The sequence below is a fragment of the Prinia subflava genome, chromosome 1 (genome assembly GCF_021018805.1).
Source record: "Prinia subflava isolate CZ2003 ecotype Zambia chromosome 1, Cam_Psub_1.2, whole genome shotgun sequence".
NCBI lineage: Eukaryota > Metazoa > Chordata > Aves > Passeriformes > Cisticolidae > Prinia > Prinia subflava.
The window spans coordinates 148736643-148761895 of record NC_086247.1 but is presented as its reverse complement, the minus strand read 5'-3'; the positions used below and the strand labels follow the sequence as shown (position 1 = coordinate 148761895).

The following is a 25253-nucleotide window of genomic DNA, read 5'->3' as shown; positions in this document are numbered from 1 at the left end:
ATCCATTCCTATTGTTTCTTACTTTAAGGCATATTACACTAAGCCTTTAAGAATGGAAAAATAAAGGCTGGAATTCTGGAATAAAAAAAAGAAATGGAGAAGTGTTTTCTTGAGCCCATGGGCAGCAGTGAGAGAGTTAAAAGTGGCTGCAATATGATCTTCATGTGTACAATGAAACCTCCTTCCCAAGTATGCAAGCAGCAGATAGTGCAGAGACTTGGATAATGGAATCTATTCTGATACGATTTAGCCTTCATACAAATCCAATTTGCAAGTAATTTAAAGTAAGATGGATCACACAGGTAACTCTGGTGTTGTCTTTGCTTGTAGCCTGTGTGCTGCCAGAGGTATTTCTGTATCTGCAAACAGAGATGGCCTGGGAATTAAAAATGGGGAGCCTGATAAGGGGCCATGAGATTCACATGGACCGAGGGTTCTGAGCTAACAGAAAATATGATTATTTCACTCATGGTTGTTACAGTGGGAAGACCATAATTTGCTTTAGAGTTGCTGCAAAATAGCTTCTTGTCTTCTCTTTTGGGCAGGAACAGCACAGATTGGGCCACAGAGAGTAGTTTTAAATGGCACACTGGAGAATAAGAAATGCTGCAGGTCTCTGGAGCTTTTCTCCTGTCCTGTGCCAGCAGACACAGCCATGTCTTGTGACCCTCTCTGGGGTCAGGAATGGGTTCAAGGGAAATGATGAAACTGCCCTTGTTTAGAGCCCTCTCTCCCACACTAGTGAGTCCCTCTTTCCAGGACAGGTGAGGGAGAGGCAGCTGTAACTCTGGGTTGGAAAATGCCTTGTCAAAATCTTAAAGACAATAGGCAATTCCCCGGCCAAGGTGAAAATTCAGGATAGGAATTCCAGTTGCTCCTCATACCCTGGTACAGAAGAACTGATCAGCATCGTTTTGATCAAAAAAAGACCGAAATAAATCCTAAATGACTATTACAAGCATCAGTATTATCTGCTTCATATGCTTGTTCACATATTTATAATGTGTTTTTACTAATACCTGATCAGCAAAACCATATTCCCAACCTAATGCTTCTCTCCAAATTATTTTTTTTCCTCCACCTTTCATGCTGAAGAAGAGTTTGGTAGAGCAGCACAGGGTAAAGCTGGGGAGGAAACAGGTAAATTGTTGCCCACACTCCCCTGTGAGATTATGAAGAGAAGCGATATTGTTCTTCCAGGCTATAATCTGGATTAGTAGACATGGAGAGGATACTTTGTCCTCCCCAGGGGCCTTTGGACAAAGCCCACTTAAGCAGGCTTTTTAAAATAACCAGGTGAGTTTTTTCCATAACGTTTAGAAACAAAGGCTCCAAAGAGTAGGGCAGTCAAATGAAATTTGGCGGAATTTTAAAAGTGAAATTCAAGGGTCCAAAATCTCTTTTGTTCTGAAGATACAGTGGTGACTATGGTTTTGCTGCATACTGACTTGGAGGAAAGAATTTTGTACAACACTGACAAAATGAAAGTCATTCCATGACTCCCTCCTGGGAGCATTTAGCTCAGATGTGATGGGTCTGCAGGATGACCAGAAGAGGCATGGCAGGGAACAGCTGGGATTGGTATTTTAATCATAAAGAGTTTTTAGTAAGATGGCAGTTATATTCATTTAGACTCTGTCTTCCCACAGCCAAAGGGCATCAAATTGAAATACAAAACAAAATACAATTTAATGCATCTCTTGAAACCAAAATTTGCTTTACCACTGAGTACAGCATCTTAAACTAAATAACCCAGTCAAAATGTTTGTACTGTTTTGCTATGTTGTCCTATATGTAGTTTTCAGAAGCTATTATGTGAAAATTGCTTGAGTATTTGAAGCAGCAAAGTAACTCTTAATATTTGCAGTAATGTAAAGAATTTTTTTTTTTGTTCAACTACATGATGGTAAAATCTTTAAAGTATTTATGGCTGAACAGCACAATAACAGAGTTCACCCAGTAGTTTTAAAAGATTGATGCTTATTAGAAAAGTTTAATAGTTCAAGTAGCATTTGAAATGATGTGCACTAATAAAAACCTGGGGCAAATGGCATCTAAGAACAGCCTGAAAAGTGGGTGCACCTCTCATTCAGCTGCGTTCACTCCCACTGTGTATGAATGCTTTCTTCATTCAGACAAGTCTCATACTCTATTGTGTAATTCCAAATAACTGTGACTTAATTCTACAGGTATGTAGGAGAATTTGTGAATGTAGGCAGTGTTTCACCTCTTCGGACTTTCAGGGTATTGAGAGCTTTAAAAACTATTTCAGTAATCCCAGGTAAGACGCCCCGATCCTTACGTTTTTGGCTCTCAGCTACAAGTGATTCTTTCTCTGTCTCTCTTTGTCCCTTTGACTGTTGTTTTTTTTTTTTTTTGGCTGGTGTTTTGTCATTGTCTGTGTGTGACTTTCCCTTGTTACAGATACATAACTGAATTTGTGGACCTGGGCAATGTCTCAGCCTTACGAACGTTCAGAGTACTGCGGGCGCTGAAAACAATCTCAGTCATTTCAGGTGAAAATCAGGTTAAACACTCGGGCTGCAGTTAAAGCCTACATGCCATTTCCAGTAGTAAACAATGTAATTACGAAAGACTTAACCATAGATACTGATCAGGAAATGGAGGAATGTAGGGAATGTGACCTGTCAATAGAATACATATTTTTTACATGTTTTTCCAGTATGGTTTTTTGTGGGCAGAAGGAATGAGAGTGCTTCCAAAATTACAGAGCTCACAAGTGCTGCAGTAGGAACGGTGGCTTGTGAATTACATCCATAAAGTGCTCATTTGTGAACTGTATGAAGATGGCGATGAAAATCTTTTAAAACCTTCGGATATTGATTTTTAGAAATGGAAGGGTAATGACCTCAAAATGCATATTCATGTTTTAAGAGCATGTCGATAGAGGAATCTAAAATCTGTGCTGTGAGCTGAGGTTTCAAGACTGCAGGCACAGATAGCCTAATTTGTCATGGTATTTATCCACTTGCATGTGATAGAAACACTGCTGAAATTTTGGGCCTTGAAGAGACTGGAAAACATTTCATAATTTATTTTGGTAGGTTCAGCATTTCATCAACTCACGTTTTCTCACATTTTCAAGGATGTGATTTCTCCCCTCTTCACCCCCTCAAAAAAAAAAAAAAGTTTTACTACACATCTGGTAGAGAAATAAGCTCTTTATGAAATCTCTTACTATTAAAAAATTAAATTATTAATTAATTTATACACAGATGAGTCCACTGAGGACTAACCATACAACAAACTTTTCTTGCTGAGCCATTATCTATGGACAGGTCTCATTCAGCCTCAGTGTTTAACATCTCCAACCTGCATGACAAGGTAGAGAAGATAGCAGAAACCATGCATGGTAGATCCTATCTGTGATAATCCTGAACAGATGTTGGCAATTACATGTTAAAAATATTCAAAATATCGAGAAAACTGCTCAGATTCTCACTCACAGGTCTTTCAGGTTAGAAAGGCTTTTCCACCCACTCCATTATACACTATAACATCAATCTGAACAAATTCTGTGAACTTGTAGGGATATGTATTAAAAATCATCACCACCTGTTAGAAGTGTAAGTTAGAAATGGGAATTCAGGAACAGAGGTGTTAAGAAAAAAAAAAAAAATCTGGGTCTAGAGTTTGGTCCCTCGTTCCAATACCACAGTAATGAAAATCAGGGAAATTACTGGGAAAGGAAGGTACTTTTCATTGGAAGTGTATGTCCAAATACAGGTTTTAAAGAGTACTCTAAGATTCATTAGGTCCTTGAAGCCTGTCTTAATTTTTGTCTTTAAGTTTTAAAGAGTAATCTATTAGCAGAGTTTTGTAGGGATTTTTAAGTTTTCTCTAACAGGATTTCCATTGAGAAAGGATTTTTATTTTCCTTGGGAAACAGAGCTGAGCAGAGCTTTACAGATCCTGTGAGATGGTAGTGGATACTCAGAGAGAAAGCCAGAGTTTGTTTCCCAGATTCCTTTGATAGCAATTTGAAGACTTAACTTGGAGGGACATCCATCTCCAGGGGACACCTTTCACCTTGCATCTTGTCTCAGGCTTGAGCCTCTTCAGAGCAGAGCCTGTCAATTTTTCTCAGTTATATATACAACAATTTTCTGCTGTCCTATATCAGAGGAGGAGCTGGAGCTTGTTTTACATCAAATGATAAGATGTGGCTTAGTGGGCAAAAAATTGAGTAGTGAGATTCAAAAAATCCAGATTCAAATACACCAAAACCCTTCAGTGATACTAAACACTGAGTTGTTCCTTTTGTTGGCTAATAGAAAAAAAAAAAAAAAGAGGAGTGATATATTAAAGTAATGCATAACTCACATTCTCTTTCTTCATTCTGACTATTTGATTAGATTTTATTTTTTTGATAGCTTTATTTTTGTGTTCAAGTCCCTAAATTATTTGGTGACATAGCTGCATGTAGATATGCTAATAGAATATCTGGCCTTTGATTTTATCATCAAGATTACCTGTGCCTTGAGTATTAAATTACAGATGTGGAGAGCTACAAATTGCCATAGCTGCCAGTGAAACACAGACAAGGTGGTTTTTTTTAATATTAGCAGATAATTTCAGAGGAGTCATTTCATCTTACAATTAGGCATATATATTTTAAAAGATATATTGGACATGATGCTGTGGTTACTTCTGAGATCAGTCTGAGTTTTTAATGATAACATTGGTAATGCTGAGGTGAAATATTTTCCCTCAGTAGGCTTAAAAATGAAAAGATGATGAGCATTAATATCTTTCATGAAATTTTTGGGGTTAATTGCCATAGGGAGAGGTTGTTATTTTTGCTTCCTCTTTCACCTCTCAGGTGAAAAACACCAAGCTGTGTGCTCCTTTGGAAATATCTGAGCTTTCCCTCAATAAAATTGATCACTTTTCCATCAGGTACTTCTATTTGCACTGACATGCTTGGCCTCACCGTGCTCAGTGAAATTGCTTACGGAAAGCCACGGGCCAAGTCCTCCGTGGTGTGAGGCTTCTGTCCAGCAAAGCACTTAGAGGCTGCTTTTCAAAGGCATTCTGCTTCACTTGGAATCAATGAGTTTCTCTATTGACTCCAGAGGGAGTCAGTAAAGCTGACAATTAGTGCTTTTAAAAATCTCACCTACCTTTAATGTCTGGCTCTAAGTGCTCAAGCAGGCGCAGGGATCTTTAGGGGGGCTCACAGGGCTGAAACAGATCCCCTAAATTCCGAGTCCATTCCCCTGGTCTAAGGCTGTATGTACACAGCCCAGGCAAGGCATGGTATTTATTGCCTGACTTCTCTGAGCAGCCCTTCAAAGGTAGAGGTCCCAGGGCCTTCCTGGGAAGTCCAGAGCTGCTCAGCAACTCCCTGCTTTTGTCCTTAGAAGATTTGTCCCGGCTGGATGGTTCGGATCCAGACCTAACCACACAAATGTTGGCATCTACCAGCCAGCTCCCCTCTCACTGGAGAGCTGGGGCTCAGTCTGAGTGCCATAATGCCAGTATCTCCTGCTCCAAATGTCCGTGGACCTGCAGGTCCTGTCTCTGCACCCAGCCTCCCTCTCTCTTGGAGCATTATCAGCTGTCTCTTTTTCACCCTGGAGCTGTGTGAGACATCAGGTCAGTGCCTTACCTCCTGTGACATTCCAGAAGACCTCCATGGAACCCCTCCATTTTCCCTTTTCTGCACTGAACACACCCATTTCTTCCTGTTTTCCAGTTTCTCCATGATATGGAGAGGAAAACAAGCTTTGTGGAGGTTCAGGTGCCTAGAAATAGGTAACATTTTCTCTATGGGAGCATTTTAAAACCTTTAACTCTCAATGATTTGATTTACTAATTGGCATCTTGCACATTGCCATGGCAACTGGATTCATTTGTTTTTCCAGCCAGATAGGAACTGTGGTCAGCAGCAGAACAACCCACTGAAGCCATTCATTTGTCTCCCATTAGCATCCCATTACCAGAGAATCCAAATCCCAGTAGGCCCTACAGAAACAACAGAGGGTCTTGAATCATCATTTTATCCTCATGGAAATCACCGATGTTTTTGATAAGTGCTAATTGAGCTAAAATAAACCCTGAGGTACATCCTCTCCATCAAAAGACCACAAAAAGCAGGCCATCATCATCATCATTATCATCATCCCCAGGATTTTGTAAGCTGCTTGTATCCAGAGAAACTCCCCTGCTCTTTCTGGAGCAGGCGTGTACACCACGGACATCTCACACAAAACTACAGGATACCGGGGAAAGGTGACCTCATAGAAAATTGGGCCAAGGCACTTTGGGGCCTGATCCAGCTCCCATTTAAGTTAGTGTGAGACTAAAGGCTATAAATAGTGCTGTGAATGTTATCCAGTGCCTCTGTGATAGCCAGAACAGAGCTCGGAGAACAAGAATTAAGAGTGTGTGGAGAAGACCGAGCCCCGTTCGCTGCTTCAGCCTCGCTGAAGTCCTGGTACAGAGAGATAAATGTCACCCCTGTGGTGGGTAAATCACTTAATTCAAGAAGCAGCTATCCCAGAGGTGAGAAATATATGGCATACTTGTGTTTTCCTTGGAGACTGGCCTGTCAGTCGCTTTTCCACACAAAGCCAGCCGGCAGGAATGCTGACACCAGTTCAGGTTTGCCAACGTGTTGTGAAACTCTTTGCTGCCTCATGTCTCAGTAACTAGTGACAAAATACATTCATCAAGGGTGAGCCCTTCTCTCCCTACACTCCTGTGACTCATGCAGACATTTACAGGACACAGGTGTATCCTCAGGGAAAGGAATGGGCTCGATGAGGACAACCCTGCTGCAAGTCATGCCCTTTTTTTTTCCTCCTTTGTTTAAATTTTTTGGTGGTTTTTTTATTTTTCCTCTTCTTCCTACTTGTTTTCAGACTGTGCATGAACGTGCCTGATGTTCTGTAGGTGATTGCCAACATCTGGTATGGATGTCATACTGAATTATGCTAATACTTCCTCACATCTCACATAAGGAATGGATGGTGTTTTGGGATCCTGCCATTTCTCATTGTTTGGTGTTGCTTGCATTTTCTATGGTTTCTGATTTGCATTTGAACAATGATTATTTGATTAACCTCTGAATGTGATCATTTCTACCTGCCTTAACAGGAATGTGTGGGCCAAATTCTTCTTGCTCTCTGCAGGTGTCAGGCTGCCTGTACAGCCCTCATTCCACTGATTTTGGATCTCGTGGTTTTTTTCATGTCATGCAAGCAGGATTTGGCCCAGAGGTGTGGAAAGAAGTTAGTGATTCAGAAAAAGCCTGTTATTGATTTACTCCACAGGGAGTAATCTATAGACCCATTGTCATTAACGGGTGTAGACGTTACTCAGCTTTGGATCAGATTCTCAGGTTTTTTCCTGCATGCTGCCTGGTTTGATGTTTGACTTGCAAGAATTAAGTAAATGCCTTTAATGCCCCATAAATAGCATCTTCTATTAAGCTATATTGCAGTGCTCTCATTGGCACTATTTCAAAGAAGGATTATTTATCCAGAAGATTTAACCGTGCTCTAAATTTTAAAAAATCTAGCATTCCTTTTACAAAACATGGGTCTGAATCAGAGAGATGCAGAGCACCTGCAAGAGGTCCTGGGTGTCCTTAATTTCCCTCAACCCTTCCATTTTAGAGGCACAGATTAAATGAACAATGGATTAAATATTTTCCTTAGCCTTGGCACTTAGTTGTGTCAACCACCTTGATGGATGCTACTTAATTTTCTGAGAGAATTTTGGTTTTAAAGGGTGAGAAAAACCCTTTTCAGCTGGAAGTATAAAACTCTCCAAATGGTTTTTCTGGAAAGTTTTAACAAAGGTCCAGGAGGCAGAGCACAAGTTATTTTTAAATGGTCTTTAATTACAGAAATTGTACTACTGAAGCATCATCTTCCTAAATTGTTCAGAAGCTTGTAAGCTATGAAACAAACAGAAAAAAAAATTAAAAGGAAGTAAAGCAGGAAACTCTCTCATAAAGAAATTATTTGATACCTGCAAGGAATGAACTTGTAAAACTAAGAGTATAGGATGGCTATTCTATTTAAAACTCCAGTAAGTAATCTGGGAAAAACATGTTTCATGAAATGACCTTTAAATTGACAATACTAAGGCCTGATTTTGAAAACAGATAGTCTTTATTGGTGACTAGAATTTTTGTAGGGGTTTTTTGCCTACTATTATCCCTATTCACATTAGGAATCCCATTGTCCTTGCCCATGTAAGTAAGATTAATTAGTGCACTTAGATGGTACAAATACAGTCTCCATGTTTGTATTTGTATTACAAACAAATAAATGTTCTGCAGGGACTTCACAGGGAGTATGGCAGTAAAAGAATTTGTGGTATTCTTTCCTTTTCTTAAGACTCAGTCTGCATTTGGATGTCCCAAGTTCAACCAACTTCAGTGAAGCAACATCTGTGCAAAGGACAGCCAATGATAAGAATCACTGTAAATATTTCAGAATATTAGATTTTAAAAAAATTAAAATTCTAGTTAATTTCCAATTTTTTTCCTCACTTCACTACTTGTGTAAGACCTGGCTGTTTTAAAGGTTTTATAATGCTGGGCAAGGGTGACACCCTGGAAGTCCTTTCAGAATTGGGCTTCATCTAAAACTACTTCCCATTCAGGTAAAAGATTTACTCAAGACTAGATTAACAGAAGACGTTTCATTTTTATTTAGGCATGAAAATAGGTATCCAAGCCTATAGATGAGTTCAAAAATTCAAAGTCAGCCTTTTTCTAAGTATCTGAGTAGAACTGACCTAATTTGTAAAATCTCTTTCTGGTGAGGAGGAGAGGTAGCATGAAAATCCAGCTTTTGCCTAATGTTTGTCCTGCAATAATTTATGCTTTATTTTTGAACAAAGAAGAGAGCTGTCTAACCTTGCCCTCTTTACCATGGCACAAACTAATTTTAGAGAGGCAAACAAAGAATTTAGTGGGGAAAGCTCCCTGCACCTGATGGATCAGTGCCTTTTGGTTAAATGGGCCATTTTGCAGATGTTAATATCATTCACAGATTAGCAATATCCTGTGCAGGAGTGGAGTATTTTAGGCTGCTGGATGCAGGGACTGCTGCACCTGTTGGCCATTCCAGCAGCTCATCCTCATCTGAGAAACCCTGGTTTCCCCTCACTCTAATCAGAGATTTTTAAGCAAAGCCAAAAGCTAATTTTGCTTTCCTATGAGTCCTGAAGTAGATTTTCATATTATTTCCAATTACACAGCACTAGCTCAGCCTTTGTGGCTGCCAGTTCTTGGGGTGGAATTCCAAGGAACTGAGATTTAATGTGTATGATCATATTCAGTGAGCAAATCAATGTGCTTCTGAATATTGCCCAGGAGAATTCCTCCCGTTTCCTCTTTGCATTTTCTTTTTTTCTGTTTAAATCAATTTCTTTTCGCTGCCATACGGGTGACACGGATTATCAGAAGCACTTATTACTACTTACCAGGATTAATTAAATATAAATAGGAAAGAAATGACAAAGTTGACACCAATGTGCAGCTGCTATTAATGTCCAGCTACAGCACACACAGTTTAGAAGAGAGGGGTCTTTTTTTAAAAAAGGGATTGGGTTTTCTGTTGTAATCATGTAATATTCAATCAGCTCAAACAGTGCTGATCTCCAGTAACAATTCAAAAGCAAGAACTATCACTTGAGAAAACTGTAGAATTATTTATATCTGAATATTTATGGAGGAATAAACTGAAGCTAGCATTACAGAGGAAATAATAAAAGAGAAGCTAATTTGTGTGACCCAAGACTTTGGTGTTATGCAATGGGATGATTTATCTACTTTGGCAGCATATTATAAAATGATTAACTTTGCTCAGGTAGTGTTGGAGCCTTAGGTTGTTTTACTCAAATAATTTCCACTGTGTTTATTTGATTGCCTGTATTTGGCTTTTTTTTCTAATCCCAAATTCTTGTTGTCTTAAGCAAATGAATTGAGGGCAGAGGAATTATTCATATGAGGAGAGCATGTTGGATTTGGCACTAAAATATGTAAAATAATCAGGGAATAAACAGCATTTCCATACCTCTTCATCTGTTTATGTGAGGGATAAAGTTATCAGAATCACCTGAGTGATTTAAAAGCAATTCACATTCTCAAAATTCAGTGGGATTTAGGCTTTACCGCCCTTACTGCAGCTCCATGAAAATATAAAACACATTCCATATTTTCTTTATCCATGGATGATTTTGTATCTCCCTGTCCCTCCATCCAGTTTTTCCCCCTCCATTTTGAAATCAGTGTTTGTGCAATTCCAGGACTTTGGTCCAAAAGCAGCCAAACCAGACATTCATAATGATCGCTTCTCTCTCGTTTCTCTGGTTGCAAACACTCAAAGCCCTTCAAATTCCCCTTTCCATGGAAATTTCCATCATGAAAAGCAGATATTTCAGTCTCTCAGTCTATAAACTCTCGGCTTTTATCTCCCCAGGACTGAAGACCATTGTAGGGGCACTTATCCAGTCTGTTAAGAAACTTGCAGATGTGATGATCCTGACCGTTTTCTGCTTGAGTGTCTTTGCCCTCATAGGCCTCCAGCTCTTCATGGGGAACTTGAGACACAAATGTGTCAGGGATTACACCACGTTTAACTTCACCAATGGCTCCTTGTACTTGGATGGTAGGACGTGGAACAGCTCAGAGGAATTTCTCAGTGATCCAGGTAAGCTCCTCTTTGTCCTGTGATCTGGTTTCTGGTCATTTGAAGCATGGGAGGTTTTGTTTGTTTGTTCTGGTTTTGGTGGGGATTTTTTTGTTGTTGTTTTAATTTTTGTTTTGTTTGGGTTTTTTTTCGGGGGGGGAGGGTGTCTTTTTTATCTCTCTTTTTTTTAAAATTATATTGACAAAGGTCTGTATGTGAATCAGCAAAATGTGACTACTGGTTCATCATGATGTCAGTGTGGTTTTAAAAGACCTAGGTAGCTTTGTCTGAATCTCTGTGTACCTTCACAGTTTATGCTGAAAACACTTTTGGTACTTTCGTGTGAAGTCCTGGTTGCCTCACTGATGATTTTCACATTTTTGGGTGTTTTATATATTTTTAAAGCTCTGTTTTCTGGGATTGAGCAATCACATGAAAATTTCAGATCTGTGCATGTGGGTCTGGTTTGCATGTTGTTTCTCTTAAGACAATTTATAGCTCTTGTATTTTCTAGAAAAAATTCAAAATTGGAGCTAATGGCCTTAAAAAATTCAAAAGGTAAAGCAAAGCAATTCAGTCTTTATTAATCTGAAAAATCCCAAGAGAATTGTTTTAAGGAAATCTTTCGCTGTTTGGGCCCAATTAATTTTTTGGGTCAGGCCATCCTCTACAAACTCCTGACCGGTGACCTTTTGTATTTTATTTCTTTTGAGGAGAAAAAAACTTTATCAACTCATTAGCTGGGGTTTTTGTTGAGAGGCAGTGCCATGGTGTCATGGGGTGGTTCTGCTCTGACTCTGTGGACCCTACAGCCCTACATCTGCAGCCACCTGCACCATAAAAACCTCAAATCTGACTTGTGGGAGCTGCCTGGCTTGACCCAGGGCTCTGCTGAACCAGGGATTCAGCCAAGGGCAGTCCCTTTTTTCCTCACTGGTGACTTCTGGCCTTTCTGCTCAGTTCCTCTCCCCGTGGTCTGAGAACCCTGGAAGCAGTGGGGTTAAGAAGGTTTCCTTCAAGGAATAAAAAGCTCACCACGGGTGTCTTTAAGGCATGATGTGGTTGATGCAGCGTTAAGGAAGGAGAGGTCACAAAGCTCTGGCTGAGTGAGGGTTGTGTTTGGAGCTGGCCCTGACCATCAGGTTATGTGTGCTCTCCATGTCCCTGTATCAGAGCCCTTATCAGCTGAAAGGGGAAAGAGCTCTTGGGTTTTTGCAGGATGGTGTGGAACCAGCTGAAGTGTTATCCCCATCCACGTTACTGCTTCCAGTGAGGAACTAGTAAAGATCAAGATAGATAAAGATCAACTAGAGGAAGATTCCTGCACCTGTGGTGGATTAAGGCACTTCAGGGCTCCTCCACCCACAGATAACCGAGAGCTGTGTGAGGTGCTGCTTTCCCTCTCCCACAGAGGCAGTGAGGGATAAGACAGTGGTGGCTGGAAGCATAAAGCCCTGCAATAAAGGTGAAAGGAAGAGATGGAGCCATGAAGATAGTCTGGCTCTCTGGAAATGGCAATAGGGTAAATATGATACAGGATATCTGTTAAAATACAGATAATGTCAGGGCCAGCTGCAGCGTTGCTTTAAATGTGAGGAATTGTACAGCTGCTCCAGCATACCATGAGCAAGTTTATTTATGTAGTCCTGATATGGGGAGGAGGGCAGACACTCCCAGAAATCCGTACAGGAACTCCAGCAATGGTTAAGAGGGTCGTGAAAATATACTCAATATCACTAGAAGAGATTTACCTATTACAAAGATAACCAACTTGGTGAGATAATGGATTAAAGTGAATTAAATTTGACCATGTGGCATTACAAGGCAGTAATAATAATATCAACGACTGTTTTCATAGTATCTGAAAATAAAGACATGGTGTATTAGGGTAAACAGTTGTCACTTACTTTGGATAGACAGAAATTATTTAAATAGTGAAAGTGTTGAGGCAGTACAGCAGGCCTCTGCAGATCTAGAAGAAGAGTAGATTTATAAGAAAATGGTAAGAATGGTAAGATTTATAAGAATGGTAGTGACCTCTGAATAAGAACAATGAATCCTTCCTCAAAATGCTGAAGAAGGAAGCATAGCAATTAGGCAAGAGAAAACAATATTAAGTAGGATTTTCATTTAATGTTTACTGGTGCACTAAAGTGATTCAGAAATAGAAAGACTGGCTCCTTTTGTGACTAGATGGGATAGTGCTTTGTATTTCATTTTGTTTAAGTATTGTGGTGAAATGAAGTGACCGTTTCAGGAGGCACTGACCACAATTTAATAACAGTCCAAATTTCAAGTACTGCAGGGAATTAAGCAATACATACAGTTAGATTAAAGTGTAGGCAGACCAAATTAGATAAAAAGAGGAATATATTAAGAAACAGAATCGTGTCAGTGTTTGCTCTGAAGAAGAACTAGAGAAGAAAATTGGCCAACATGTTGAGATAGTAGAGTTCACTCGAAAGGAGTACAGACAATTACAAGAGCTCTTTGGAGATTTCAAAACCAATGTGGCTGAGTCATTTAGTTTGGAGCAGGGATACTAATCTAAAAAAACCAGAAAACAGAAACCTGAAGTACTGTCAGAGATCCATAATACTTTAGAGAAAAAGGGGAATGTAGAGAAATAAAGGAGTGCAAACCACTGAAATCTAAAATTGGAGTTCTTAATTTTGTTCATCGGGACACCAAAATAGAGAATTAAAATGGGGTGATGTGACAGCTCTGCTCCTCTTGAAGAGCAAAAATTTGCTTTGGATTCTTTAAGAACGTTCTATAGTATTTTAAAGGGCAGCATGGAACCTCTGAAATGCCATTAGCCTCCTCCTGTGCCTTAAAATTGTTTTTTACATGAATGAAAAACAGAAATCAGTAAAACCCCTTAAAAGAGTAATAGAGGGAAGACTTTCTTGATGCTGTGGAGGAAATAGTTGAGAGATTTAGTCATGAGGTGTGAAGCAAGATAGGAACTCAGTTTTGAGTCTTTCAAAGCCCTTTTTAGTTTGAGATAACTGTGTGCTCTTGCTACAGGGGATGTTTTTGGTTATGTCTCTGGGTCAGCCACCTGGGATGGCCTAGGATGGCTCCAGGTCTGCTTTTTTATTCAAAACTTACTTCATATCTGGACAAAGTTCTGTAATCTTTCCTTATCTTCATTCAGCCTCCAGGCAGGAATTTTTTTCTCATCTGTCTTTTCTATCCTCTTGTTTTGGTTTTATATATGGGGAAAAAAGTGAGTTTGTAAACTTTGTGTCATCACTGGCTTGACCACAGTTATGTGGTAGCTCTTGATTTTTGGTTGATCCCTGAGGAAATGACCACCACAATCCCAGATTTCCAGAACTCCTCCCCTTAATTCCATACTCAAGACCCATGGGTACTTTCCTGTTCTACCAGTGTCTTCAAGAAAAGCCATTTTTCTAAAAATCTTGTTAATCCTGCATTGCAAAGTTGCTAATGTTGTTGAGAATTGTTGGTTTATCCCCTCCATCTGCCACGACATGATCATACACTAAATCCCATAAGAAATTCCTGCCTCTCCACCCAACATTTTTCTTGTTCTGGCCATAATTTCAATGGCTTCTGCAGCTGGAGGAAGTGTCAGGTAACTTGGGAAAAAAGAGGCAAAATTAAAAGCATGGGGATCCTGTGAGAAAATTCAACCTGGCTCATATTCAAGTTCACTAGACACTGGAATATAAAGTCCTAGAACAAAAGAGTCAGCAAATATTCCTGATCAGACTGTCAAGATGGGAAGTTCCTTGGCAATGTGATTAAAAGCTTAATTCTGTGAAAGAACTTAAGTTACTATGGGTGCCTCTGGTGTCTCAGCTTAATTACTGGGCACAGCAGTCATAACAAGATGAGACAAATTTTTAGTCTTTCCTCAACTCACAGTGGAGATGCAGATCTAGAATCTGCCTTTTTCTGGGTGCTTCTCTTCAGGGTGAACAAGAGAATTTTTATATTCTTTCTGCCCATTTAAATGGCTCAAAATTGAAACAGCAACCTCTAAGAAGAAGGCTTGTCAGAAAAATTATTCCATTCTGGCTTTGTCTCCAATGCAAACCTTGAGAGGGGGGAAAAATGAAGATTAAGGGAGAAGTAGCTCATCAGGTCTCCCAGCTTCTTCTGTACAACTTCTCTTTGGATGAATGGATTATGGGATGAGGGGCAGCTGAACATCAGATAAAATCAGGCTAAAAAAGTTCTTCATATCAGGTGCCAGTGGTAAAATTACAATCATTCATCTGGGAAAATGGTGACTACTGATAGGTAATTATTTTCCTACCTGCAGTTCTAGATTTGGTAAGAGATTGCGATCAATAAGCCCAAGGAGGATTATTTTTAGACATTAATAACAAACCTGGAAGACTGGAGTTATAGATGCAGCAGTGATTGTGTATAAAAATGAAATAAGAGGGAAAAATAGGTTGAAAATAGTGATAGTTTACATCCATGGCACAATGAAAATGAGATCAGTGTATCAATATCGAAGTCATTGAGCTGTTGGTTATCGCTAGGAGAGTTAATAGTTCAGAAATACCAGCTGACTAAAAAACTGTAAGCCTAATTTCAACACTTGAAAAGATTTCTAGGAAAGCAGCTCCAAATAACAGTTATCAAAGGCTGTCTAAGGGTGTGGTGTTTAAATTAAAGACTTCCTTGATGAAGTGAAGCTTCATGAATGTGCGAGTTAGGAGGAATTAAAAGCTCTAGGATGTCAGATATGTCACTGGCTTAGAGATGTACCAATGGACTGAGTGTAGTTGATTCATGTAGCTGATGATTTTGGAATCTTTAAAGTCATTTATGTATGCCATTATGAAAATGGATTATTGACTAGTCAGTAAATAGAAATCTGAGTCCTTTTGTTGAGCAGGGCTTAATGTAAGGGCTGAAAGCACAAGAAAAAATGCTTCAGAGGAGGACCTTAAAACTATAATTAAATTATGAAGTCACTTGTGGAATGATAGTCTTAAACCTCAGCATTTTCTTTTTCTTTAGACTAAATACCTTGTTTGGCACTCTGAAAAACTCTTGTTTTCAAAGTGTTTTATATATGTTTTCTCTCAAAATCAGAATCTTTTAAGGTAAAAAAGAGCAACCCTGTAATTTCCATTAGATAGTCCTGTCCAGGCAATTGACGTTAAAAAAAACCAAAACAAGCAAGCAAAATAAATGTATGTTCAAGCTCTATGAGCCTTTAAGTGGGAGAAATCAGCTACTATTTTTATAGCTTAAAAAAAGTATTTCAGTGTTGTTACTTTTTCTTCTAGAATAGTTTCTGGCATTTACTTCATGGCAGTGATTTTTTTTCTTCTTCCGGAGTCAAATTGTGTCTTTAACAGAGATATGGGGAAAAATCAAAACACATTTCAAAACAAAAAATCCAGATCAAGATTAATATAATATTTTTTGTCAACTCCAGTTGGATCTGGAAGACTTAGAGCTGCTTCAGGCTCTACATTTAGAAAGATGTATAGAGTATGTGAAGTTTTGGGGATACCCATCCAAATTGTGGTCTTCTTGAGCACTTGAGAAGGGATCAAAGGCTTGTGTGGGACAGATGCTGAGGCATAGATCTGTGAATGTATAGAAATGTGTGTCTGCATGTAGATGAGGCTGTGGGTATCTTCTCTAAGCTCTGTGCCTGATTGTTGTCTCTGCCTGATGAAATAATTTTTGTTTCCAGAACCACTGAAATGGAGCTCTATGAACAGACACTCTGAATCCATATGGGAACTGTAGAGAAAAGAATTTTGTCCAAGTCAGATAATAAATGTAGCCAGTTTGGGGAGAGCTGAAGTGTTTGAGGCGTTGTCTGAGGTGGTAATAGAAGACAGCGAGTGTTTGATGAATAATTGTGGAGGTGGGAGGAAAGAGAGAAGCAATAAATCAAGTTGGGACTGGCATAGGTGTTTTATTATGTATGGTTGTATATGAACCAGTGATTAAAACAAGGAACCTCTCTGGGCTTTCAGGCAGTGCTTGTCAGCATTGAATCTATTGACATTACTGTACTTTAACTGTAAATATTGTGGCTTTGTTCAAGTGCTGTGGGTCTTTTGATTAATAGCTTCATCAATGCTCAAAACTTAATGCTCTGATGTGTTATCAACATGGGTATTGTACCTGTGCACTTTAACTTTTGAAGCTAAATACAAAAAGAAAGCCCCATCAGAGGTGCAAGGGTCAGAAAAATACAGTCTCTTCCTGACCATCCAGTAAGATTTTTTTCAGCCTTGTGGCAAAAGATGAAGTTCGTATATTGTAAATATTTGAAATATTCAGTTACAACTTTTGTTCTCATCACTGTTCACAGAAAGGAGAGATCTACTTGAGGAAAGATCTGCCATGGAAAATTCAGACTAAACATTTTCAGTTTTCTTGCACCTTCAAATTGTTCATAAGCTACAGAATTAAAACTCCACCTGGCTTGAACAATGAGGTGCATTTAAAAGGACTTTCTCTGTGCCCATTAAGGCCTGTCCATGCACTGTTTCATCCTCCAGGTTCAGCAATAAAGTGCATTGCAAAGGCAAGAGGAATCTTCTACTTTTCCTCTGAGCACTCAGCCCAGGTGCACTGTGAGCAGAGGATAACTTGCATTGCTCTTGCTCTTATTGCACCGGTTTTAAAGAAAAAGTAAAGATATATTTTCTCCTGTTAATTTTCTTCAGTGCTGGATTCCCCCAAGTGTGGTGGAGATAAAATATGGGAATTCCCAGGCTCAATCAGGCCTTGGCATACCCAGAGCAGCATCTCTCTGTGGCACCAAACAGCCCCATTTGCTCCAGAAAATGATTAGTAGAGCTCAGAGTATAGATATTTTTCTAATTTTCTGTTAACATTAACTGTTGTAACTCAGGCTATCCTTATCTACAAAAGCAACAAATCTTCCTTTGAATGTTTTGTCCACAGGGGCAGCCTGCAGCAGCAACTTCAGCAGTTCAAATGGGAAATAGGGTGAAAAATATTTCCTTTATCTTTAGTTTTGAGAATTCTTCTTTTCTTTTCCCCCTTCCATTTTCTTAAGGCAAAAAACCACTGTTATCACATTCTTGTCACTAGGAGCACACAAAGCTCCCTGTTCTCCTTTTCCAGAATACATGCTATTTTTTACTGTGATAGTCACCTTTTTTCTAGGATAAAAGATACCCATTTTTTCAATTGCTGCTCTTCTTAAATTTTCCCAGTCATTCTCATTACTTTCTCAATACTTTCCAGTCTGGCAGGTACCCTACTGAAAGCACTGAAAGTAGTCTTTCTTCTGGATTGTTGAGTCATTTAGGTTGGAAAAAACTTTGAAGACCATCAAGTCCAACCATTACCCCAGCACTGCCAAGTCCACCACTAAAACCCTGTCCCCAAGTGTCACATCCACACATCTTTTAAACACCTGTGGGGATGGTGACTCCACCACCTTCCCAGACAGCCTGTTCCAATCCTAAACAACCCTTTCCATGAGGAAATATTTCCTAATATCCAATCCAAACCTCTTCATGTGCAACTTGAGGTAATTTCTTCCAGTCCTATCATCACTTGTTCCCTGGGAGAAAAGACCAACCCTGATGTGGCTGCACCCTCCTTTCAGGGATTTGTAGAGAAGTGAGAAGCTTTTCCTGCCCTGCAGTAGATCAACTCTCCCACCAGCTTGCTGTCATCTGCAAATTGGCTGAGGTTGCACTTGATCCCCTTGTCCAGATCATTGGAAAAGTTATTAAACAGAACTGATTGAAACAAGCCACTGTTCATCAGTTCTTTCCCATATTCTACTCCAGCTTGACCCTCCTGTATATCAGTATTACACTTTTCTCTGATCATAGCTTCATATTACATAGAAGTGTTGACTAAGGAACCCTACCAAAAAAAAAAAAAAAAAAAAAAAAAGAAAAGAGAATCCATCTCTCTTATCTGAACTTATACAGGGAATTTAAGGACTGACAAGTTATGAATAGGTGAGATTTTCTCCTTCTCTGCTTTACTTCACTTTCTGACAACTTAATATTTCACTTTGTGTTTCTCCTCTCCTTTTTTTTAGTGAAGTAGGTGTCTCTAGTGCTCCTCATTCAGTCCATGCCTCAGACTTTATTCACCTGGTAAATACTGTGTATAGGAGATGTTGTTACTCTGCTCACCCTCTCTTTCCCTTGTACTTATAAATGTAACAAAGAAGTGCAGGTGCAGCCCTCTATTAGTCCACAGAGATCCTGCATACTGACTTTTCATCTAAACCTATGTTTTCTGTCTCTCAGCCATTTTTTTGATCCAATTTAGTTGTTTTCTTTATCACAGTAAGTGCAGAAGTTGGTTTTTTTTTTTTTCTATTTGTCCATCATCTGTCTGTAATCACAAATGGGTTTGACCTTTGAAACAGCTTTTCATTTTAATTATTTTGTGTGAAACATGTGAAAAATTTCCACAAAACACAAAAACCTCTACAAAACTTCCAGACAGTACACTTCAGCACTTTGCTGCCTATTCATGTGGAGCATATGTCTAAACAAGTGGTACTAAATATGCTTTTAGTTACATGCTGTGTACCCTACAGCCCTAAGAGTGTGGGTCTGAGTGACTGGTGAGGCACAGAGGCATAGAAGGAGGTTGTCTGAAGATGTTTAAAAGCCAGCATGTGCATTTATTGCTAGTCATTGTCTCCTGTCTTCTCTTCCTGGGGATGCTCCTGGGCTTGGCAAGGTCTCCAAGCCAATTTGACAGCATCTAAATTCTCTGCACTCCTTAGTGCACATCTCCACAAGCTCCTGATGTGTTTTTCATCCTCTCCTGATGTGCTTTTTGTTCCCTCAGACCATGTGAGCAGCACAAACAGGTACTGTGGATCTCCGAGGCTTTCAGAGCCTCTTCCTGGTGCACGGGAGCCATCTAGCTCAAGAGGGCTTGATTGATATTTTTAGTGGCTTTTTCACAAAGGGGGAAAAAACTGTACTGTCAAAATTGGAGACATTTTCTGTTCTGTGGCAACTGCTGAGCCTGGCAGGAAAATTGTTTCTCTGACTTGACTGGAGAAGCACTAAGAGAAGCCTACCAGAGAGACTCAAACTGAAGGAGACCACTTTCTTCTCACCACCTGGTTATACAATTTTCTACAATCTCCTCCCAGCCCCTCCACATCTCCTGCAGGACAACTCATGCCCAGAATTCCAGGCTGTGTTTGCCACAAAGTCATGCCAATGCTATACATCAAGTTGTCCCCTTGATCTCTGCTCCCTTTACCCACCCAACCGTCTTGGCCATAACTCCTCCTGTACCTTTTTAAAACTCAAATTTAGGAAATGTCCTTCCACGTGGTTACAGGGTATGGAGGCAGGAGAGAGCTGGGCTGGAAGGGATTTCCTGGGGAAAGAGGGAGGATGGAAAGCAAGGAGAGGAGAGCACCCAAGAGCCTCTGAAACTCAGCACAAGGGTCGGCAGCAGCAAATGCCAGCGTTAGCATAGAAACACATAATCACAGAGGATGATTATATACAGTGCTTTTATTGAAGAGCTCAGGGAATCAGGGATACAAACCCAAATCTGACTCCACCATGGATTCGAGATGGACATGTTTTTATACCCTTTTCATTATATAACTACATATTAGTTATTAAACTTATACTGTTCTATTGTATACATTGATCTTACCCAAGCATGAATTCTCAAGCCCCCCAAGCATAGTTTCTCATGATTCTTATTAGGATTAAACAATAATCATAATCAATTACCAAATAATCATCACATCTAACAATCATATCATTTATCATTTACTGATTATGCAGGTGCATTTTCACATGATCTAGCAAAGACAGTTTGTTCCCAGGGCCTACCCAACCCTGGCTCCCTTCCCCAGGGCCCACCAGGCCCAACCTTCCTTTCCATCCCCCCTGAACCTATTGTATACAATTCCCATGATTTTAAAAACATTTTAACCCTATGCTATCACCAGGGGACAGCAAGGGAGAGCTGCCACGGGCTGAGCCAACAGGAGAGTAACAGATTATTACAATTATTTGCAACCCCTTTTAGCCGGCAGAAGAACTAACCAGCAGTGCCATTTTTTCCCCCCAAGCATTCTCCCCTAATAACACCCTTAATACAGCCTGTTCCGTGGCTTTTGTGAGGCGTGTTTTCCATCTCCAAACTCAATTTTATTTATTAGAGGCCTGGCCGTGTGTGACACAGCGTGCACACAGCAAGTGCAGCAAGGATTCCTTTTAATTACCACATGTCACCGGGAGGCAGAGCGTGTTTGCTCCGGTGGGCGAAAGGGTGAGGAGGGGGTGCTGCCTGTTTCCCTTCCGTGCCACCTATATCCCAACAGCAAGGAGATGGAGCTCTCTGAGCTGCATTTTAAATTTGGAATGGGGGCGTTGGGTGGCTCTGTGCCAGCCCCAGCGCAGCGAGAAAGTCTCCAGCCAGTGAGCGCCCGTGTGGCTGCAATAAATAGTCCGAGATAACAAACACCTCTCCGAAGTTTTTGTTAGAAAGTCAGCCAGAGGACTCTTCTCTGGGCAGTGACTAATGATGTTTGAATGTTGCACTTTATGCGGGTGTGATAATGTATAGGGTTGTTGTGGTGGTTGTGTTTTTAATTGGAATTAATTTGTTGTAGGATGAGTCAAAATAACATTTAAGTTGGACCTTCAAAGGAGGAGCAGAAACTGGAGGCAGAAGCTGTGTTTTCTAAGCTGACTCCAACCTTTTTCAGTTTTCTGAATGAGAAAATTTTCTTTCACACAGAAATGAGGAAAGTTTCTACCCTGCAGTCAGTGTAGCCTACTGGCTTTCTCCTCAGCTGTATGGTAGAGGTGTGGAAAGCAAAAGCTGGAGCATATTTTTAATTGGAATAATTTTTTTTTTTTCAGGAAGTTTGCTTCTTTTTTTTTCCCCATTAATTTGACAAGTGGAGACATTGTGAATGTTTATGCTGTTACAATCACCTGTGTGTGGGAGGGAGCAATGAAGAAGCCTGGAAGATACTGAGAAATCAGAAAAAGTGTAGAATAAAACAGACAAAATTATGAGGAGCTGACTTTGGGAGGAAGACAGAGCGAGAATAGACATGAAAAATCGTGTGTTTTCCCACTTGCATATAGTGACTTTAAAATTATGGCCAGTGTTATTTGCATTGAGAAGTGTAGGAGGCAGAACGTGGACTTGAAGGAGACCTTGTTATTCAGACCATTTTTACTTCTTTTAATATGACCATGTAGTTACCTTACGCTGAAAATTCCTGTAGAAAAATTCCTAAAAAGCAACATGTACTCTATGACTGTGACATCGACATTTTAGTAAAGCTGGTAGGAAAAAAAAATTAGCATTACCTTTGGAAAGAATGGTATGTTGCATAAAGTTTATGTACACACACACACAGGTGCTACAAATATAATGGTTTTGGTTTAATTTTACCTCAAAAATTAAAAAACCCCTAAACCTAAACACCAAAAATAGAGGGCTTCAGTTTTTTCCACGTTTGTTTTCCTACTTTTTTCCCACCTGCAAGCTGAAATTTTTCAGTGAAAAACAAATCCAAAATTAATTGCAGTCTTCCAAGGCAGTGAAAAATCATTGTGTTTTCAGGTGGCATTGCTCAGTTTGAGCCGTTTTCAGAGAGAAAATCCTGCTCTGCATGAAAAAGGAGTTCCTAGTTCTTTGCCCTCATTAGAGCTAACTGATGGGAAGCTGAGGCCATGAGTTAACGTGGTACCAAGGCTGTTCATTCTTTAATACCTCTTTGCTTCTTGCAGCTCTCTGATTGCCCAGCAGGCTTGATTGAAACCCAAACCCAGGGGCTTTGAGGGAAGGACTGATTGTTGTGCACATTTTTGATAATGCAGCAATTTGTCTCCTTGGGTATAAAGCTCTAATCTCTCTTTATCAGTGGGGAATGGGGAGCTCTCCTCTTCCTCGGCCAGGGGTTTTTCATGGTGGCTGAGGCACTCCCTTGCACAGATCCCACAGTGAAGATGTGCTCCCCCAGCAGTACCTACACACCAGTTCCTCAGCCTGCATTTCATGGGGCTCTTTGGCAGCTGCCTTGCTGCTTGTTTGAGAAATGTAAATGCTTAAGTCAACAGCAGACAACAGAATTTTGTCTGTTCAGATTTCACATTTCTTTCTTGCACACAGAGAATCCTTGTCCTCCTTAATCTTGTGCTCAGATTCTCTTCTTATCTTCTGATTTGGCTGACCAGGAGGTGTTATTTTGATTTTCCACCAACACTGTGCTCCAGAATTTCAAGCAAACCTGGAATCATAGAATCATAGAATGGTTTGTGTTGGGTAGGTCCTTAAAGACCATCTAGGTCAGAATGAAAGTGGTCTGGTGTGTTTGTGTCGCTGACTCTGTGTATCCCAAATAAGATCCCACCTGCCCTGAGGAAAGCACAAGTCCTTGCCCAGCAGAACTGGAGGGTGAAGGGTGATGCAGATGTGGCATCTTTCCCTGTTCTGTGGTGGTTGATCACCAATCCTGGGCCACGCTCAGTGCCAAGTGTTGCTGTCACACAAGGTGTTTCTGTAGAGAGCCCACATGACCAGACAAATTGGAAAAGCATCCAATCTGAGCAGGATCTGTGCTCTGATAACTTGTGAACAGCATCACGTGCCCCTGTAACCACAAGCTCCTGGGCAGTAATTCCCTCTTGGCATGCAGCAGAGCAGGGCTTTTCTACCCTCACAGCTTACGGAGACAGCCACAGCACATCTGTTCAGTGGTTGAGCCATTGAGCATTCTCTGCATAGCCCGCCTGGATAAGCTGTCACTCTTGATTTTTAAAACATTTCACAACAGAGGGTTAGTCTGGAATGGAGAACCTCTTGTGAGCAGCATCTGCAGAGGCTTGCAAAGCCTTACCAGGCAAGGCTGCCATCATCATGTCTTGGTCAAGAGGGTCCTCTCTGCTGCAGCAGAGCACTCCAGATTATTTACCCTTCCTCAGTGAGCTGCACACCTCTGGTTTGGGTTTTTTGTGTTTCTGGAGCAATGCTTTTATCTGTTCTTCCCTGCCACCATCCAGGTTTTAGAGATGCTCCTTAGAACACCTTTTCTTCTTGCTCCCTCCAGAACATTGATTTTGCTTATCCTTTTGAGAAGGAATTGGCCTCCTGTTCTGTTACTCTGCATGTTATACCTGGTTGGCTGGGGAGAGAAGAAGTGTGTATACTCAGTCTCTCATTAACCTGGAGATGCTAATTTCCTTAAGCCTTATTGATAGTCAACCTGGGAATGATCCCCAGCACTTAAACTTAGCTTTCTCCTCTGAGGCTCCCTTGAGAAGTGTCTGTCTCTCTCCATGGCCATTACAGATGACTACAGGGATAAATATTTGTCTTTGTGAATACTTCCTTGTTTGTTTGATCTTTAACAGGGTGCATTTTTTGTTTCTTTTGCTTTATACTGTGTGTTTTCTATGCTGAGCAGAATCCACCAGACTGAGGGAGTGGGCTGCTTTGTTAATATTATTAATATTAGTCTGAGTTATAGATGGTTACATTTTTAACCTATGAGTCAGTAATCTCTGCCACAAACTTCAATTAATATGTGTCTCATCAGTGCAGAGACTAAAAGTTACAGGCTAGCATATGGTTTAGTTTCATTTACAGAATTTAGTAACAATGTTCTTGGTTTGAACAGAGGGACGTGGTTGGATAGAATTTCCTAAAAACATTGCCCATTGCCCATGTATTCCAAACTCGGAATACAAACAGCAAGTGCTTTGAACAGAGATTTGAAAAAATATATTTATTTTTCCAACTCACAGAAGTTTAAATTAGCAAAACAAAGCAAAAGCGAGCCATTCATCTCTCAGCTGCTGTCCCAATTGAATATGCTGGTTGCCGGATGATGTTTTTGAACGTTATCATTCCCAGAATGTGTTTATTAAAGAGCCATTTCTCTATTTATGTTGCAGTGAACTATTTCATAAAAAATGGTACAGAAGATGTGTTACTGTGTGGCAATAGCACTGATGCTGGGTAAGTACTTTAAAATATCTTCACTTCTGGTCTGGTTTTGTTGCTTTTATTGTTATTACTACTACATTTTCCTCTAGTTCTGTCCACTTTTCACCAGCATGAAGTAGATAATTCAACTTCCTTGTGTCTAGGCATAATAGTAGAGAGGATAATGACAATATTGTGCGTAGTAATACAATTTTCTTAACTGCAGGGAAGAGAAGTTTCAGTCACTTATTCAGGTTTAAAATCTTTAGGGGCCTTATTACAGTTCTTTTTCAATACATTTGAAGTTCTCAGTAAAAAACTAGTGAAAACTAAGTAAGATTTTGGCTGAGTGGAGAGTATTTTAATGGAAATGAAACAGGAATGGAAACAGAAAACCTGGAGGGATTTAAACTGATGGTGAATTCTTGGCTTTTGGCAAAGGAGGATAAACAAATCAATAAATGTCTCAAAAATAGCATGTTTTGGAAGTGAGAAGGTACTCAGATTTGAATTGTGATCTACATTTGCACTTGATTTGCTTGTAGACTACATGTATTTCATTTTCTCATTGTGTAGACAGTGAAGAGATCCAGGGGTGTGCTAACATCCTCTGCATGAAGGATTTTATTCACATCC

At 40.0% G+C, this 25253-nt stretch overlaps 1 protein-coding gene across 6 annotated transcripts in view; it reads left to right on the top strand.

The window, feature by feature from the left end:
* Window positions 1–25253, top strand: part of SCN5A (sodium voltage-gated channel alpha subunit 5) — a 175397-nt gene that overhangs the window by 14125 nt on the left and 136019 nt on the right. For 5 of the 6 annotated variants that reach the window (XM_063416519.1, XM_063416503.1, XM_063416492.1 and 2 more), the window contains 3 exons: window positions 2425–2516; window positions 10464–10694; window positions 24587–24650. In XM_063416519.1, coding sequence (XP_063272589.1) covers window positions 2425–2516; window positions 10464–10694; window positions 24587–24650 — 387 coding nt within the window. Of the gene's footprint in view, window positions 1–2189; window positions 2282–2424; window positions 2517–10463; window positions 10695–24586; window positions 24651–25253 lie in introns of all 6 variants that reach the window. The other variant, XM_063416484.1, reaches the window with a different exon arrangement.